We start from the raw sequence: 18,417 nt of genomic DNA on the forward strand, positions 1-18,417 counted from the left end.
AATAAAACATAATAATGTTCACTATAAATTAATTTTATAGTGATTTAAGGAGAGGGGTGACATAAGTGTGGCGAGATCTTCTAAAAGAATCAACTCATTTGTCTTCCCTTCACTTAGGGTAGAAAGAGACTTAAGCATGTGTATAAATTGTTTTCTTTTCAGGCTGCAAATTTAGATTTTAAAAAAATTTCTACCATGGTACTGTACATTAAAGATTATAGAGATTATAGGCAACAGAACATATTTGTTCTATAAAATTTTATTAAATCAGGCCTAGACATTCAGGGCTAAGTTGATTTAAAAGTTTAGATGTATTGATTGTAGTTTAATTGCTGTTTGTTATAATTCTTGCTTATGACTAGTTTCTGTTTTGTTATCTACATGGAACTGTAAGGTTTATTGTGGAATACAGATCAATTGTTTTGTTTTGGCTCTACACCACCATTCAAAAATGATTGGAGGAGCTGGATTTTTCCAATGTCTAGCAACCAATAACCACGCTGCCATTATTAAAGGAAGAAACAACTAATTCAGTTTCTGAAAACAAATCCTGAGACTCGGGTCCTGAAAGAAAAAGCCATGGTAATATCTAATAAATCCCAAACATGAAGTTTAAGTCCCAAACATGAAGTTGAATAGGTAATATGTATGTAAAATCTCATAATTAACTTTATCTGGGTGCAATATAGCCAAACAGGAGCAATTACAGTAAGTGCATACACCCAAACTTGGTATCATTCCATCTCAGAGGCAGGAGTTTCAGAAAGGTCAGACCACTTACTTTATATCTTGGTAGTCTAATCTAATCTTTGATTTTTTTTATACCGATTCATCTCAACAGGAGGGCTCGACTCGGTTAACAAAATATTGTTAAAATTATACAGGAGATTAGAAAAGAAACTTTACCCATGAGCTCGGCCTTCGACTTAGTGGACCATAAAAAATTACTACAATGTTTAGACGCGATCGGCATTGGAGGTGAGGTACTTGACTGGTTCCGAGGATTCCTTACGGCCCGCACCTATCAGGTACGCTTCAACTGCAACCTCTCTAAAACATGGAGAAACCCATCAGGCGTTCCACAGGGGTCCCCATTATCCCCTCTACTCTTCAACATCTATATATCATCACTAGGCATGCAGCTGGCCCAGCGAGGTATAAAAGTATTCAGTTACGCGGATGACTTCACAATCATTATCCCGTTTACTACGTCTCCCTCCGAAATCACCCCCACAGCAACAGAAGCACTAAACCTGATGGAACAATGGACCACAGAATTCAAACTCAAGCTCAATTCAGATAAAACTAAATTCTTTATAGCCTCGCCACACCCACATAACACGACAGAATCACTACGCATTAACAAACTCAATTACCCTATTCAACCAACAATGAAGGTTCTAGGGGTAATACTGGACCAAGGTCTAACTATGAAAGACCATGTAGACTCCCTAGTCAGAAAAGGATTTTTTACCCTCTGGAAACTTAGGTCCATTAGAGCATACTTCGACACCTCAGCATTCAGAATTCTGGTACAATCCCTAATACTAAGCCACCTTGATTATTGCAACATTACCCATCTGGCAATCTCTCGGAAGCAAATGCAGAGACTACAACTTATACAAAATGCAGCAGTCAGGTTGATCTTCGGGTTGAAGAAGTCCGATCACATAACCCCTTCCTACCGACTCCTGCACTGGCTGCCAATGGAGGCTCGCACAAAGTTCAAGCTAGGATGTCTCTGCTATAAGGTATTATCAGGTCTAGCCCCTAAATATATAATAGACCTCTTCTCATTCCCAACTAACAGACATGAGAGAAGCACACACCTGAAATTTGTTTCCCCACCAGCTAGAGGATGCAGATATAAGAGACATCATCAACAACTTTTATCGTACCAAGCAGCCTTATGGGGCAAAGACCTAGGAAAACTAATCACACACTCAAACAACTATAGCGAATTTAGGAGACACCTAAAAACATACCTGTTCTTGAATTACATAGGTAACGAACAAGGACAATAGCCCCCTTCGTAATTCCACCCATATCTGATCTTGCAAACTGTTAACCTCTAATCTCTAAACTATGAATGTCCCAATCAGTTAATGAAACTTTTCTAACTCATTGTAAATAGCACGGAACTTCCCGGTCCGGCAGTACATAAACTGTTGTTATTATTAATGTTGTTAATATCAGATGGTCACTGTTATACTCTGTAATTCGCTGACTGTACAGTTTCACCTCACTGTAAACCGCCTAGAAGTCGCAAGATTGTTGGCGGTATATAAGAATAAAGTTATTATTATTATTATTATTATTCTACAAAACTACGATAGCAGTTTTTAGTGAGGTGAGCCACGCTGAATGGCCCGCGCTGCTCCCGATGCTCATAGAGTTCCTATGAGCGTCGGGAGCAGTGCGGCTCTCTGCGCTACAAACTGCTAGTGCAGTTCAATAGAAGAGGGGGGTATATCTTTTAGGCCAGAACTTTATCTTTTATGATTATTTGAAAAATAAAGATCATTAGTAAATTTCTGAAATAAATATGTCTTCAGTACTTTACGAAAAGTGGATAGATGAGAGAGAACTCTAATTATAGAAAAAAGGTCATTCCAAACTTTTATGAATAAAAAAGAAAATGATCGACAAAAATTGGTCATAGTTTTTATTCCTAGAGGGAGAGAATTAGCAAATAGTCCACACAATTTAAAAAAAAAACAACGTCTCTACAAGCTATAAAAATGACGATTTTAGGATTCTTCAGGTGGGGGAACACAGCAGAAACCCTCAAAACTTTGAATTCAAACCTCCCCATTTTCCCCTAAAAGGCCGCTACATCCTTTACTGAGTTGAAAATGTGCTGCAGCCCGTCTCAGCAATCTTTCAGTAGCTGGAATCAGAAAATCTCTGCCTCATACTGGGAATGCCGCTGCAACGCTGATCTTCGGGCTGCCAGTCAGACCCTATTGCCTGACTGTACCTCTACCCCTGTGGGCTGACGGACATGCTCAGGGACGGGCGAAGGATCAATTTTTGGGTCCAGTTCTTTTTAACATTTTTGTATATGATATTGCAAAAGGACAATCTGGTATGGTTTACCTCTAAAGATGATACCAAAACCCTCAGGCACACCTGATGGTGTGGTTAACATGAGGAGGAACGTATCAATTTGGAAGCTAAGATTTAATGCTAAAAAATGCAGAGTTATGCACATGGGCTACAAAAGCCTGCAGGAGCAGTACAGTATAGAGGAGAAAGTAATTTTGTGTATGAAAGAGGAGTGGGACTTGGGGATGATTGTATGTAATGATCTTAAGGTGACCAAACAGGTAAAAAAAAAAAGGCAAAAGCGAAAGATAGGATACTTGATGTATAAAGAGAGGAATTGTTAGCAGGAAAAAGGTGATAATGATTAGTGGTCTTCATCAGAAAACAAATGGGTATAAACTTACATCTTGATATGTTTACTTTGGAATAAATGCGGGAGAGGAGAGATATAATAGAGGCATTTAAATACCTCCGTGACAAACACAGGAAGTGAATCTCTTTCAATTGAAAGGAAGCTCTAGATTGAGAATAAAGTTAAGGAAACATTTCTTCACAGAAAGGGTGGTGAAACCATGGAAAGGTCTCCCAGGTATGGTGGAAAGCTAGGGCTCCTTTTACTAAGGTGCGCTAGCGGTTTCCCCGCACGCTAAACCGTGCGCTACGCTTCTAGAATAACATCAGCTCAACGCTGGCGTTAAGGTCTAGTACTCGTGGCAATTTAGCGCACGCTATTCTGCTCATTAAGGCCCTAACGTGGCTTAGTACAAGGAGCCCCTAGACTAGATGAATTGAAGAAAGCTTGGGAGAAGTAGGTACATAGGATCTCTAAATGGATAGAGTACTAATAGAATTGAAAAATGAACTTGCAGAGCTATTGTTAGTAATTTGTAATAATCCAGTATGATACTGAAAGACTGGAGAATGGCCAACATGATGCCGATTTTTTTAAAAGGTTCCAGAGACGATCCAGAAAATTATAGACCAGTGAGTCTGATGTCAGTGCCAGGCAAAATGGTAGAGACTATTATAAACAACAGAATTACAGAGCATATACATAAGTATGGATTAGTAAAACAAAGGCAACATGGATTTAGTCAAGGGAAATCTTGCCTCACCAATCTACTACAATTCTTCGAAAGGGTGAATATGCGGATAAAGGTGAGTCAATTGATATTGTTGATTAATCATCATTGATATTTCTGATTAATGTTAACAGCGAATGCATCTCCCTCCCAAAAGAGCTCTCCTCCTGAAGACCACTCCAGCTTCTGTATGTCTACCAGGTCCACTTTAATGCCCTGATCTAGGGTAGATCAGGCAGGAGCAATGGCCTAGTTGCTCCTACCTGTGCTAGCTCCAGATTGAAAATGGCAGCTAGCTAACTGGATAATTGGCTGAATATCACCACTACCTGATTAACTGCCCAATAAATGCCACAGCAATCAAAGGGATATTCAGTGGCACTATCCTGGCAGCAATTAAAACGCAATTGACAGCAATCAAAATTTTGATTGTGATTAAATTTTTTGTTTGAATGGCTATAAAATTTATGCATCCCCTAAAACAAGGCAATTAAGTGTGCCAATGCTGTGCACTGCATGCCAGTTCTATAATGGCCTCTATGCACTAAGTCACAATTATAAAACTGAACTTGCATACCATAATTTAAGCATGCCTATTTACACTAATTCTTTGGAAGGTGTTAAAAGGGATATGTCTAAGTCACCAGGCAAAGCACTTAACATAAGTGCATAAGTTGTAGATGCCCATATCCCGCCCTTGCTCTGCCACGTATATGCCCCCCTGCAGTTATGCACTACTGCACTTAGGCATGACCTTATAGAACTCAGCCTTATGTGCTTACATGTCAATTATGGTGCTTCTAAAGTGCTTAAATGGAGTTTAAGTGTTGGTGCCAAGTTATAGAATTGCTCAAATAATGTCTTAGTATGATTACAGTAGAATTTTAACAAATTTCTTCATGCTGAAGTAAAAAATGTGTACTGCTGCATCTGCCAGGTCTTTTGCAAATTTCCCTATATTGCTCTACAATGGCAAAAGGAAGAAAGTCCATTCTGGCTGATTTGTGGGCAAATCGAAAAAAATGTTTTGCACAATTTCTCTACAATGAACTTAATGCCTTTTACCTCTGAAAAACTGGGTATCCTGAAGGGCCAATGCAGAAGTCCAGTATACTTTAGAGGAAAGGCAGGAGAGGGGAGCTATGAGAGAGACATTTAAATATTTATGTGGCATAAATGTGCATGAGTCGAGTCTCTTTCATTTGAAAGGAAGCTCTGGAATGAGAGGGCATAGGATAAAATTAAGAGGCGATAGACTCAGGAGTATTCTAAGGAAATATTTTTTTTAAAGACAGGGTGGTAGATGCGTGGAACAGTTTCCCGGAAGAAGTGGTGGAGACAGAGACTGTGTCTGAATTCAAGAAGCTGTTGTACCGGGCTATGGTGTGCCCTCACCTGGAGTACTGCATCCAGCACTGGTCACCATACATGAAAAAGGACACGGTACTACTCAAAAGGGTCCAGAGAAGAGCGACTAAGATGGTTAAGGGACTGGAGGAGTTGCCGTACAGCGAAAGATTAGAGAAACTGGGCCTCTTCTCCCTCGAACAGAAGAGATTGAGAGGGGACATGATCGAAACATTCAAGATACTGAAGGGAATAGACTTGGTAGATAAGGACAGGTTGTTCACCCTCTCCAAGGTATGGAGAAAGAGAGGGCACTCTCTAAAATTGAAAGGGGATAGATTCCGTACAAACATAAGGAAATTCTTTTTCACCCAGAGAGTGGTAGAAAACTGGAACGCTCTTCCAGAGGCTGTTATAGGGGAAAACACCCTCCAGGGATTCAAGACCAAGTTCGACAAGTTCCTGCTGAATCAGAACATACGCAGGTAAGGCTAGACTCGGGGCACTGGTCTTTGACCTTAGGGCCGCCACGGAGCGGACTGCTGGGCACGATGGACCACCGGTCTGACCCAGCAGCGACAATTCTTATGTTCTTATAGGCACGTGGGATCTCTCAGAGAGAGAAAGAGATAATGGTTACTGTGGGTGGCAGACTAGTTGGGCCATTTGGCCTTTATCTGTCATCATGTTTCTATTATGATGACGCATACTTCCTAGATGACAAATAGGCACATTTTTTTGTGCATAAATGTGCTTCCTTCAGCCATTGCAGGGCAGCATAGCCTCAAACTGTACCATTAAATAATAATGGCTGCTAGGCCACAAGGGTATCATTGCTCCAACCAGGTGTCCCTGCCAGCAGAGTTTCAAAATACATTAGCAGTTTATAATCCAGTCAGGGTGACTGCACATACCTTGAAAGGTTTACAACAGGCATAAACAATAATAAGCTCAAAAGGTCAGTGCTGCACAGTCATTTTCCTACAAAGGTGGGTGAGACATTTGACACTGATACGGCGCTAACTCACTTAGTTCAGTTTGCAGTGTGACCAGACACACTGTAAAGCTATTGTCTCAATACAAGGCACTCAATTTAAGATCAACAGATTCATGTTCCCCGAACAAAACAACAAAATAAACATCCTCAAGGCTTCCATTAAAAGAAATGGACAGCGCAAGGGGATGACACCATCTTGTTTTGGGCTTACTAGGGCCCCTCTGTAAATGGTATTTTTTTAAATGACCTCGATTGGTTAAGAAATCAAACATTCTCAAGTTTTGCGCTCTTCTGTAGTCCTCTTTTTTTCATTTTCCTTTTGTTGAAGATTTGTTTTGTACTGTCATCTAGACATCGGGACATTGGATCTTCTGTTGTTTTATTGTCCTTTGATACTCAACTTTTGGAAGTCAATATGGGGACAGATTAACCTCATATTGGAATCGACAATCCCACTGACTTATGAGGTAATTATATGTGGAAAGTTATAAATGCCGGCTCTTTCTGATTATGACTGGGGTAGCCATATAGATAATAACTCGAAATTGGAAAAACTGTGATCGTCTTAATTTTTCATTTTGGTGGGCGAGCTTATGTTTAGGCTACAGGTATGAAAAGATGAATGCCAATATTTTAGGGCATTCTAAGATATTTAACTTAGTTTGGGGTCCATTAACATCTTTTGTACAATTGTTATAATTTGTTTAGCCTTCTTTTACTGATTTAATTCAGACACATCTGGGAGGGTGGGTGGGGATGTATCTTTAGGGTGATCATTAAGGTAATTGTGGGTAGGAGGGCATATATTGTTGTACTAATACTGATTGTATTTAAGTGCTATTTATTACTACTGATGTGAATATTGTGTTGCACTTTTTGTTATTAATAAAAATTAATAAAGAATTTAAAAAACAAAAGGAAAATGAAAATGAAAAAAAGAGGACTACAGAAGAGCGCAAAACTTAAGGATGTTTGATTTCTTAACCAATCGAGGGCATTGTCCCTTGATACTTAAATTTTGGAGATCCATATGGGATCAGGTGAATAAAATATTGGAAAATCCAGTGGCATTAATGCACGATACCATCCTATTTGGTACATTAATGAGAGCTAAAAGCCAAATATCTGCTAGGAATAACAAACTTCTCTTTATAATGACAGGGGTTGCCATACAACTTATTTTGAAAAACTGGGATAGGTTAAATTATACTTTCTGGTGGGAATCCCTTTGTTATACTTTTAAAATGGAACGTTTGATGGCTATACAGCAGGGAAGGTACAGGAAATTTATGGATGTTTGGGAGCCATTGGCTACATTTTGTAAGGAATGATAACTAACTTTATTTTACTGACCTTTAAACATACACATCCAGGGTGGGAGGTAGGTAGGAGGGGTTTGCATTGGAATTGTTTCGGGGATTTTTTTTAGGTAGTTTCTTGTGGGTATTTATTTTCTTGATTACTAGGTGGGAGGGTAGGAGAAAATAATTGCTTATTAATATCTCTAAGTTTATTGTGCATTCTTGTAATATTATATGTACATGAATTATTTGTATGCAGAATTGTAGTTTGAAAACTTAATAAAGTTTTTTTTAAAAAGAAGATTTGTTCTGTACATTGCATCTTCAATACAAACTTTGACTACCAAACATGACTTTTTTTTTACTGTTTGCATTGCTTTTACTTTCCTTTGAAATAGTTTTTGCTTGTTTTTACTACTGGATATTTGCATTTTTTCCAGGTGCTAATGTTTCTTATGAATGCTGCTATTGACTGTTTATAGGCTTGTCTACTAGAAATGTTTAAAAAAAGAGAGAGAGAGAAATCAGGCATCCACCTTTTTGAACTTGATTAATTCCCTGAAGGCTTCTTCAGCTGCCAAGGAGTATTTGATAAGATATTAAGACTTCCACTCAGCTTAAACAGCAGCTGCTTGGAGAGGGTATAAATGCTGTACTTTTATCCATCACCAGAAGTCGTAATTAGTAATAATTGACTTTAAAGGACTCTGTTTTGAGAGGAAGGGGACTGGATTGAAGTCATACACTTCAAAACTGATTAGAATTACTACAACAATAAGCCTGTAATGATGCAATATCACTGGTTACCGATTCATATCGTATTCAATTTAATGTTAACACATAAAGCCTTCCATACGCTTGAACCCAGTTATCTAAACTCCTTAACTAGTCCATATGTTCCATCACGAGTGCTTAGGTCCTTACAAGACAATAGATTAGTTCTGCCATCACCCAAAATAACAAATTGGGAATGTACCAGACAAAAGTTTTTTGTTTTTTTTTTTTATCTGGTGCCACGTTTTTGGAACCAACTTCCTAATAATATTTGTCCTGAACCGGACTTCAAAGCTTTCAAGACATTATTAAAGACTTACTTTTTTCAATCTGCCTTTGGGTCAGACATTCCTCAAAATGAGCATATTTATTAAGAAGATCTTAATGTATTTTTTAATGGCATGGGGGGTTTTGTCTCCCTCTTTTCGTATGATTGCATAGGTCTTTCCTATAAGTCATGGAGTTCCTTTCTTACCTCTATTGAATATATGTTTTAATTGTTAGCCGCAGAGAACTGTTATAAGCTTCTGCGGGATATGAAATTTTAATAAACAAACGCACTCTTATGAAACTCAATCAGGACACTCGTGTGACAAAGTAAATCTGACTATAAATTGTTAACTATTAAGTGACATGTAGAGCATCTGATTTTAGCAAATTCTTTTTATAAAAGGATGGAAAACCAATTACACTTCCCAGATATTAATTTAAGTACTTTTTAAAAAAATTTATTTATTGCTTTTAAATTTTTTCCAAGAAACCTCTTGTACAGAATATTGAAAATAAGACAGATAACATATTTTAAACAAGACAAAATGACAATTAGGCACTACCATTCTTAATCAATACTATTAATCCCATAATATGAATCCAAAAATTCCAGTGAGTGCTAGTAAAATTAAATCATATTATTAACAAGAAAAGCAAAACATCTGACTGCGGTAGTGGGAGTCTTCCTAATTACTTTGCTATATTGCTGTTGTTTTGTTTACCCCTTCCAGGCGTTTCGTAGAGAGGAACCCTGTTAATTGAGAAGGGTCAAAAAATACATATGTATTGGATCTATATTTAACAATACAGTTACAGGGATATCGTAATAAAAATAGACCTCCCATCATTGTTACCCCTGGTTTAACCCTTTCAGGACCATAAGGATCGTAGGCCAATTTTTGTGGTTTTGACGACATTTTTATGGTAAAAAGGGCTTGCAGATGCCAAAAAGTTGATTTTTTTTGTGAAATATCATTATTTTTTTTTAAAAAAAAAATCACACTTCTGGCTTATGGACAGTGTGGCAAGTGAATCTTCTCGTCAATCTGGCAACGACGCTAATGAATGAATGTCGGAACCAGTTTGTTTACATAAAGGCAGTATCATATGGAATCCGTACATATCAAATTTAGAACTGTAGACTATCCCAATCAAAATTTATAGGATTTTAAAGTTATGGGACAAATATGTCCCTTGGTCCTGAAAGGGTTAAGGAGCAAGAATTGTCGTCTACGTTTTTGGGTATCTTTAGTCAAGTCCAGGAACATCTCATCTGTATCTTTAGTCCCAAAAATTCTTTATGTCTATTTTTGAAGAACGTTTTAAATAACCAGTCTCTATTCGGCAATAAAGCCACTGTTAGTATTAACGTAGCATGTTTTACTATATTCTTCAATGATGTTTCCAGGATTGCAGTAGCGTCCATTTGTAAGTCCTGTCTTAGAAGAGGAAGGTCTTCTTGTTCTTTCGCTGGTAAATAAAATACTTGTACAAAAGGAGGAAGCATTTCTTCCGAAATATTCAAATTTTCCATAAGGTATTTTTTCAACATTTCTTTTGCAGAAATCATTTGAGGTTTTGGAAAATTTAATAATCTGAGATTACTGGAGTGGGAATTATTTTCCAAATTTTCAATTTTCCTTCTCAAATTAGTATTATCCCTAATAAGGGTAGTCTGTAATTGCTTCACTCCTAACAAATCTTTTTCAATATTTTCCACCTTATTTTTCATTATAAACAGTCTCTTGTTTAAAGTTGTTAAATTCTTCTTTTTGTTCCAATACTATTTTTTCCAATTCCTTTATCTGTGGAATCAATAACTGCCCCAAACTAACGATTAAGTCCCATAAGGAATCCAGGGTAACATTGGTAGGTTTTACAAAGGAAAAAGTACCTGAATGTATTGGGTGGATTATCTCAACCTCCAGATTCCTCTCTGCTCCACCTTGTCTTTCCATCTGCTCCAAAGCTGTTCCTGCCGCAGGCTCGATGAACTCTGTAGCCTGGCTCAACAAAGCCTCCTGGGAGAACAAGTCTACCTCCTCGGCTAGACTGTCCTCTTTAGGTGAGCTGGCTCCCTGCAGCTTAGAAGGCAGGGACCTTGCGTCGGGGCTCAGAGTCGCGTCTAGCCCAGGGAGGTTCACAACGGCTTCACTCACTGCTGGGACCTCCAGCGGGCGATTCCCCAGTGTTACCGTCTCCTGCTGCAGGCGCCTGAGTATTCCATCTATTGTGAGCAGAGGAGAGGTTTCCGGGCGCCGTGAGGCTCCACCAGCGCTCTTCCCTCTCCTCTTCGGCATTCCAACGATATAGGTAAAACTTTAGGAAGAATTACTGAAAGCGTCTCCCCACAGTCAGATCAACGCGGCCATCTTGGATCCCGGCTCTAATTTAAGTACATTGTGCCCAAATTTCTTGTACAATAAAGATGCTTTACCACAGTAACATGTTATTGATCAATTAATGTATGTTATTTGCTAATAAGGGTTTTAATTGGCTACAAAGTAAAGGCGATACAATATGACAAAAATAACACTGGGAAACAAGTACTATGGTAACATTAGCTGTAAATTTGAGAGACTGAGATCATACTCCATATACTATAGCTTAGGAGTGAGGTTCATTCCCATCATGGTATGCACAAAACTAACACTAATTAGAGGGAAGACAAAATCAATATTAAAAAGCTAAGTAAATGTTTTCTTGTATGTCTGTTGGAAGGTTGCGCAGAGGGAAGACTTCCATGTAAGCCACGAGCCATGTGCAGGACCCGCTGCTTGCAACTTTGCAAAAAGAAGTGCACAGAGGAGGAGGGAGCCTCAGCTGGCCAGAGGAGGTAAACACTCGTGGGAGGAGGGAGTCATGAATTTGGGACACAGAACGGAGGGAAAGACGACGAGGGGTGCACATTGGGACACGGAAGGGAGGAGGAGGGTCGCGTTTGGACAGGAAGGGAAAAGCAGGGTTGCGTTGGGACACAGAAGGAAGGGAGGGAGCACAAACGTCGGACAAATGATGGAAGGAAGGAAGGAAGAAAGAAGGGTGGGAGCATGAACTTGTGACATAATATGGAACAATGCAGGGAGTGAGGGAAACAGATGCTGCAGTGGGGAGGGAATAGAAAGGGAGAATTGTTGGGCATGGTTCTGAGTGAGAGGGAAAGAGATGGTGCACATGGGAAAATGAAGAAAGCGGCAAATTATTGGGCATAGGGAGGGAGAAAGAAACATTGCTCATGGTGGTGAGAGAAGTATAAGGGATAGATGCATGGGGAAGAGACATGAGAGGGAAAAATGTTGGATGTGGTGAAGAGGGAACAATGGGATGGATGAAGAAAAGTAAGTGTAAACTTACTATCTTTTCTTTCTATTTAAACTACAGTACTTTATTTTGAAGACTATTTCTTTAATGTTTTTACTGTATAGCCGGAGTGTCAAAGTCCCTCCTCAAGGGCTGCAATCCAGTCAGGTTTTCAGGATTTCCCCAATGAAGATGCATGAGATCTATTTGAATGCATTGCTTTCGTTGTATGCTAATAGATCTCATGCATATTCATTGTGGAAATCCTGGAAACCCGACTGAATTGCGGCCCTCGAAGAGGGACTTTGACACCCCTGCTGTATAGGATCTAAGTTACATATAAATTCAACTTAAGAACGGTTTAAAACAGAACTCGTTCTTAACCCGGGGACTGCCTGTTATAAGTAAAATAAGCTGTCTTAACCTAATATCATCAGCAATTAAATTAAAAAAAACTCCACTTACTTGCCAAAATACAAAATGAAGACAATATCCACCATGTGCACAAACAAACTTACCTGGTGAAGCTGGGTTCCTCAAAGGCTACTTTTCAATGCTGGCTCCAGTCTCGTCACTGCTGGAGAACCTCATCCAATCACTTGTGCACCAACACTCTTTGTGGTTGGATGAATTTCCCCCCCCCCCCCCAAGGCAGCCAAGGTATCAGTGAAACAAGGCACCTTGTCGGGACAATAATGGATTAAATTTGGATCTGTACTTGAGGTTCTCAAAGAGTGACGTGACTGGTTCCAGCATTGAAAAGTAGCCAGTCCACCTATTAAAGTCTTTTATTTCTACTGTGCCAACATTGTGAATGTTGCCTATTATATGGTATAATTTGTACTCTGCCTACATGCATCATATAGCATAACATAAGAATTTATTTCTAAACCGCAATTGCTGTAAAGTTCAATGCGGTTAACAAAAGATTAACTATAAAACATAAATCAAGAACAAGAAAGTCTTGATTTGTTTCCTATAGTGAAGATAAGAAATAGATGAGGACAAGAACTGCGTAAAATCTTTGTCTCATAATGCAATCTGAAAAAGAGAGAGTTTTATCATGATATCTTTTATACCTACAGCTCTTGAATGGTGGAAAAACAAAGACAGCTTTAATAGTATGTGAATAATGCATAGAGGAATAACAAAACCAGTCTGTCATATAAGAAGGGACCTGACCCATTAGTACCTTATAATATGTCTAATATATGATTGTTCTACTATGCTATTTATACTGTATCATGTTACTTATTTTTAATATTCAATTTTCCATCTCCAAGTTTACCTCATCAGTTATATTTATGTTTGATCATTTCACTATTTTTTCTATGTCAAGTTTTATCTGCTATATACTGCCTTGGATGAAATCTCTTCATAAAAGTGATTAACATTAAGAAATCCCAATAAATAGATAAGGTGACATATAACATACAGTCATCAAGCCTGCCTATCCATACCAAATACTAAGCTCTACAATCCCTTCTCCCTGAGATCCTCTGTGCTAGTCCTGTGTTTGCTTGAATTTAGCTATAGTTCTCTGTTGGAAGACTGATCTGCACATCCACCACCCTCTTTGTTATGAAGTATTTCCTTAGATTACTCCTAAGTCTATCCCCTTTCACCTTCACTTTATGCCCTCCCATTCCAGAGCTTCTTTTCAACTGAAGGCCTGCCACCTGTGTATATTTTGTCACCGAGGTATCTAAATGTGTCCATCATATTTTAAATGTTCTACATCTCCCAAAACAGCTCTCTGGCTGCTCTGTTTTTCTTCTCTATAGAACAAACCAACACAATTATTTTCAACAAATCATAAAATATTGTGCAGTGGCTTGACAAGCATGTGTTTCGGCCTATGGCCTTCCTCAGGAGCCTTTATTGAATATATCAAATTTGAGTGATGTAATCTGGCTTACGACACAAAGCTCGACAATGTGGACGGAAGCGCACTAATAGCACACCCAAAAAGATTACATCCTCAAATTTGATATATTCAATAAAGGCTCCTGAGGCAGGCCATAGGCCGAAACACGCGCGTGTCAAGCCATCGCACAATATTTTATGATTTGTTGAATAAAATCACACACCAATCATCTTCCCCACTGTGTCGGTTTGTTTGATTTGGATTGTGGAGTTTTTCTCCTGGCCTTCTTTTGCTGTATTTCTTCACTACAGACCACCCCCACCCCACTCCCAATATCTGAACAAGGTATTACCATTTTTTTGAATCACAGATGAAAGCTGTTCATAATACTTAGCCATCAAAGTGATCTCAAAGTCACCCAGATAGTAGCCCTCTGCCTATTCCTCATTCAGTCCATTTTTTTAAAAGATATCCAGAACAAAATATGCAAGATATATATTTGCAGTTAAATTGTAGATCCTGAGCACCCTACTGCCCAGGTGGTTCCCAAGGACCAATACGAGAATCATTACCTTATTTCATCTATGTGCTCCTTTAATAATTGAAAATATAAACTTTATAGTCTAGATGTCGTACAAACTACACGTTCACATCTGTGCATAAAAATATTTACTTGTGATAAGGTTATGATGTTTACTATACCACATTCTGAATTCACCTTTGCTTTAAATTTAATAATTAGAAATCAACACACTTACAAATGAAGCAGAGCAGGTGCTCTAGATATAGTTGATATGTTAATATAACAGCAGTGTTACATTTACTATAAAATATTCTCTTGAGCATCCTGTCTACATATAAATGTCCTTGGCTATACAGTATAATCAGTTTCTAATTGAACAGAGTTAGAATATCCACTTGTACTTTTTTTTTTTTTTTTTTTTAAGAAAGCATACCTTCACTATGACAGTCTGTTCAGAGACGCTACTTGTCATATTATTGATTGACTTAAACAGCTGCAGCAGAGACTCCATGAAATCCTCTTCCCCTTTATTTTCATACAGTCTGAATAAAAAATAACAGTATACTGGCTGAGTTACATACAACCTAGCAATTGCATACGAGGCAGAAAAAGAGCAAACTACCTGCTCTGAACAAATACAGATTAAGCAAGAGTAGTCATCCATAGTAATGGGTACACATCCACCACCCTTTCCCTCTCTGGCTATGCCAAGGCTACTCAATTCTAGTTCTCAGGCCAGGTTTTCGGGATAGGCACAACGGATATGCATGAGAGAAATTTGCATGCGCTGCCTCCTTGGTATGCAAATCCCTCTCATGCATATCCATTGTAAATATCCTAAAGACCTGGCCTGCATGTGGACTGAAACTGAGTAGCCCTGGGTTACGCTATTAATTTCTAGTCCACAGTTACGAGGGTCTGTTTACATACAAAGACCATGTTCACCCAGCGCTGAGACCTCAGCATAACTTAAATTCATCCATCTAAGCTTTATTACCAATATGTACAAATGTGTTAAGACATGCAATATTGTCTTTCAAAGCTGATATCAATGTTCTGCATTTCCAGGTTTTTATTCTGAGTTGTTTCAGAATAGGATATTTGATGTGGAAATAATACATATTTTTAAGTCTTTCAGTTCCTATTTTTTTGTGTGTTCTGCCTTTTAAACGGGGATAAATTTTTTTCCCCCGTCCCCGCGGGAACTCATTTTCCCATCCCGGCGAGTTCTTTTCCTGCCATCTTTGTCCTCACCTGCTCAAGCCTCAAACGCTTTAAAATCATGTGTGTCCAAGGCTTGGGCATTTAAGGCAGAGCTTACAGGAATGGGGCATGGAGAGGGACAGTGACAAAACCCACGGGGACGGGACAGGGAAACTGAGTTCCTGCAGGGACGGGGGGAAAAATTTGTCCCCGTGTCATTTTCCATTACCAACAGACTTAATTATACTATCTCTGGTATTTTGTAATCTAGCCTCCTCCCTCACTCTTCAGCTTAGCGCCTAAATTTAAAACGCCTTCCTGCAAATTCTAAACGTACGTTTTTCAGTTTATTGGCCTAAATAGCAAGACACTCCATTGCCAAGGTCCACAACGGTTTACTTTATTAACACTTAACTTCTTCTTCTAAGATCTGAACACATTACTCAAAATGTTATTACATTCTGAAATCAATTCCTGGTCATATCTGGAAAACTATTTACACATATATTTCTGGCAATTATTTCTTCACAGCTTGGCCATTCATTTTCCTACATACATTCTTCGGTTAGCAGGAGCAGCTCCTGCAGCGACAGGCACTTTTGAGCCCCCGTGGGACCCAAGCATCACTAACACCACCACATAGTGGAACGGGCTTCATCTAAGGCTAGGCAGATCTTAGGATGTATACGTAGGAGTTTCGTCAGCCGTAAGCCTGAAGTCATTATGCCGTTGTATAGATCTATGGTGAGGCCCCATCTGGAATATTGCGTGCAATTCTGGAGGCCTCATTATCGCAAGGATGTACTGAGGCTTGAGTCGGTCCAGCGAATGGCCACCCGGATGGTCTCCGGACTCAAGGATCTCCCGTACGAGGAACGGCTGGACAAATTACGGCTATACTCACTCGAGGAACGCAGAGAGAGGGGAGACATGATTGAGACGTTCAAATACCTCACGGGCCGTATCGAGGTAGAAGAAGATATCTTCTTCTTCAGGGGTCCGACGGCAACAAGAGGATATCCATGGAAAATCAGGGGGGGGAAATTGCATGGAGACACCAGGAAATACTTTTTCACCGAAAGAGTGGTTGATCGCTGGAATAGACTTCCACTTCAGGTGATCGAGGCAAGCAGCGTGCCTGATTTTAAGAAGAAATGGGATCGTCAAGTGGGATCTCTGCACAGAGTTAAATAGGGGAGGGTTATTAGGGTGGGCAGACTAGATGGGCCGCGGCCCTTATCTGCCGTCTTTTTCTATGTTTCTATGTTTCTACATATAGTACGGTCTTGATTATCTGACATAAATGGGACTGGCCAATTGTCAGATAATTGAAAAGTTGGATAGCATGGAACACATTGAAATTACATAGACAATGTGCATTTCAAGTGCTGCAGTAGCAAGCAAAAGCTGATCATTTCTAAGTGCTGCAGTGAAAATAGGGACATAGTAGCAAAGCCAAACAGAGGTAGGTGCTGCCTTGCCACTGAACTGAACGCCAGGAGAGTGGTAAAAAAGGCAAGAGGATGTCATCGGGAGTCCTTCCGATATGCTGGATGGCCAGATTAACGAAGGTTGGATAGTCGAGACTCTATTGTACATATGTATGCACAGCCCTCTTACCAAACGACACAGCACAATTTTAGCAGAGGACTAATACCTTGGATTACAAGCATTATCCGTTCCAGGAGCATGCTCGTAATCCAAAATGCTTGTTTATCAAAGCAAGTTTCCCCATAGGAAATAATGGAAACTCGCTTTGATATGTTCCCACCCCCCCAAGGCCAGCAGCGCTGCTCCCTCCCCCCACGAGAACCGGCATTGCTCCCCCCCGAAGGCCCCCCCACGAACTGGCACCCTCCCCCCTGAGATCTGGCACCCTCCCGCCGCCATCGGGCACCCCCCGCCGCGACCTGAGGTTCCCCAACCCACCCGAACCTTCTTCTTACTTCAGTGTAGCCTCCGCACCGGCACCGGCACCAGCATGTCCTGCCAGTGCCCGAAGATCTGCCTCCTGTGCTGGGCCTTGAGCATGAGCGCATGCTCAAGGCCTGAGAGTTCACGTTCTCGCGGGAGAACGTGAACTCTCAGGCCTTGAGCATGCTCAAGGCCCAGCACAGGAGGCAGATCTTCGGGCACCGGCAGGACATGCTGGTGCCGGTGCGGAGGCTACACTGAAGTAAGAAGAGGGTTCAGGTGGGTTGGGGGGACCTCAGGTTGCGGCGGGGGGGTGCCGGATCGTGGGGGGGGTGCCGGTTCGCGGGGGGGGCACTCGCAAATCGAGGCGCGCTCGATTTCTGAGGCGCCGATTTTGCAAATGTTTTGCTCGTCTTGCAAAACACTCGCAAACCTGTGCACTCATAAACCGAGGTACCACTGTAATATGTAGCAACATTATGAGGATCGAGTTATCTCACTTTTACCCTTTCACACAGGCCCATATTCTCTAAATGGTACGTTAGTTAAGAAACGCCATTTAAAAGCAGACTTAAGAGAAATGAAAAGGCGCCTACCAGTGCCTAAAAAAAAACAGCTCCAGAGGGCGCCTAATTCCACAGTAGGTATGGCTAATATTGGAAGTGGTGTTAGGTACCCGTAGGTGTCTCTGGAAGTGCAAGTCATAAGGAAGGAATTATTGCACTTCTTCAAAGGAATTAACAAACAGATGAACAGAGGAGACCCCCATAGACATCATATATCTAGATTTC

At 40.1% G+C, this 18,417-nt stretch overlaps 1 protein-coding gene across 2 annotated transcripts in view; it reads right to left on the minus strand.

Moving 5' to 3' along the window:
• Positions 1 to 18,417, minus strand: part of DOCK1 (dedicator of cytokinesis 1) — a 926,077-nt gene that overhangs the window by 685,996 nt on the left and 221,664 nt on the right. For both annotated transcript variants that reach the window (XM_033940914.1, XM_033940915.1), the window contains exon 23: positions 14,943 to 15,051. In XM_033940914.1, coding sequence (XP_033796805.1) covers positions 14,943 to 15,051 — 109 coding nt within the window. The remainder of the gene's footprint in view (positions 1 to 14,942; positions 15,052 to 18,417) is intronic.

The sequence above is a fragment of the Geotrypetes seraphini genome, chromosome 4 (assembly GCF_902459505.1).
Source record: "Geotrypetes seraphini chromosome 4, aGeoSer1.1, whole genome shotgun sequence".
NCBI classification, from domain to species: Eukaryota; Metazoa; Chordata; class Amphibia; order Gymnophiona; family Dermophiidae; genus Geotrypetes; species Geotrypetes seraphini.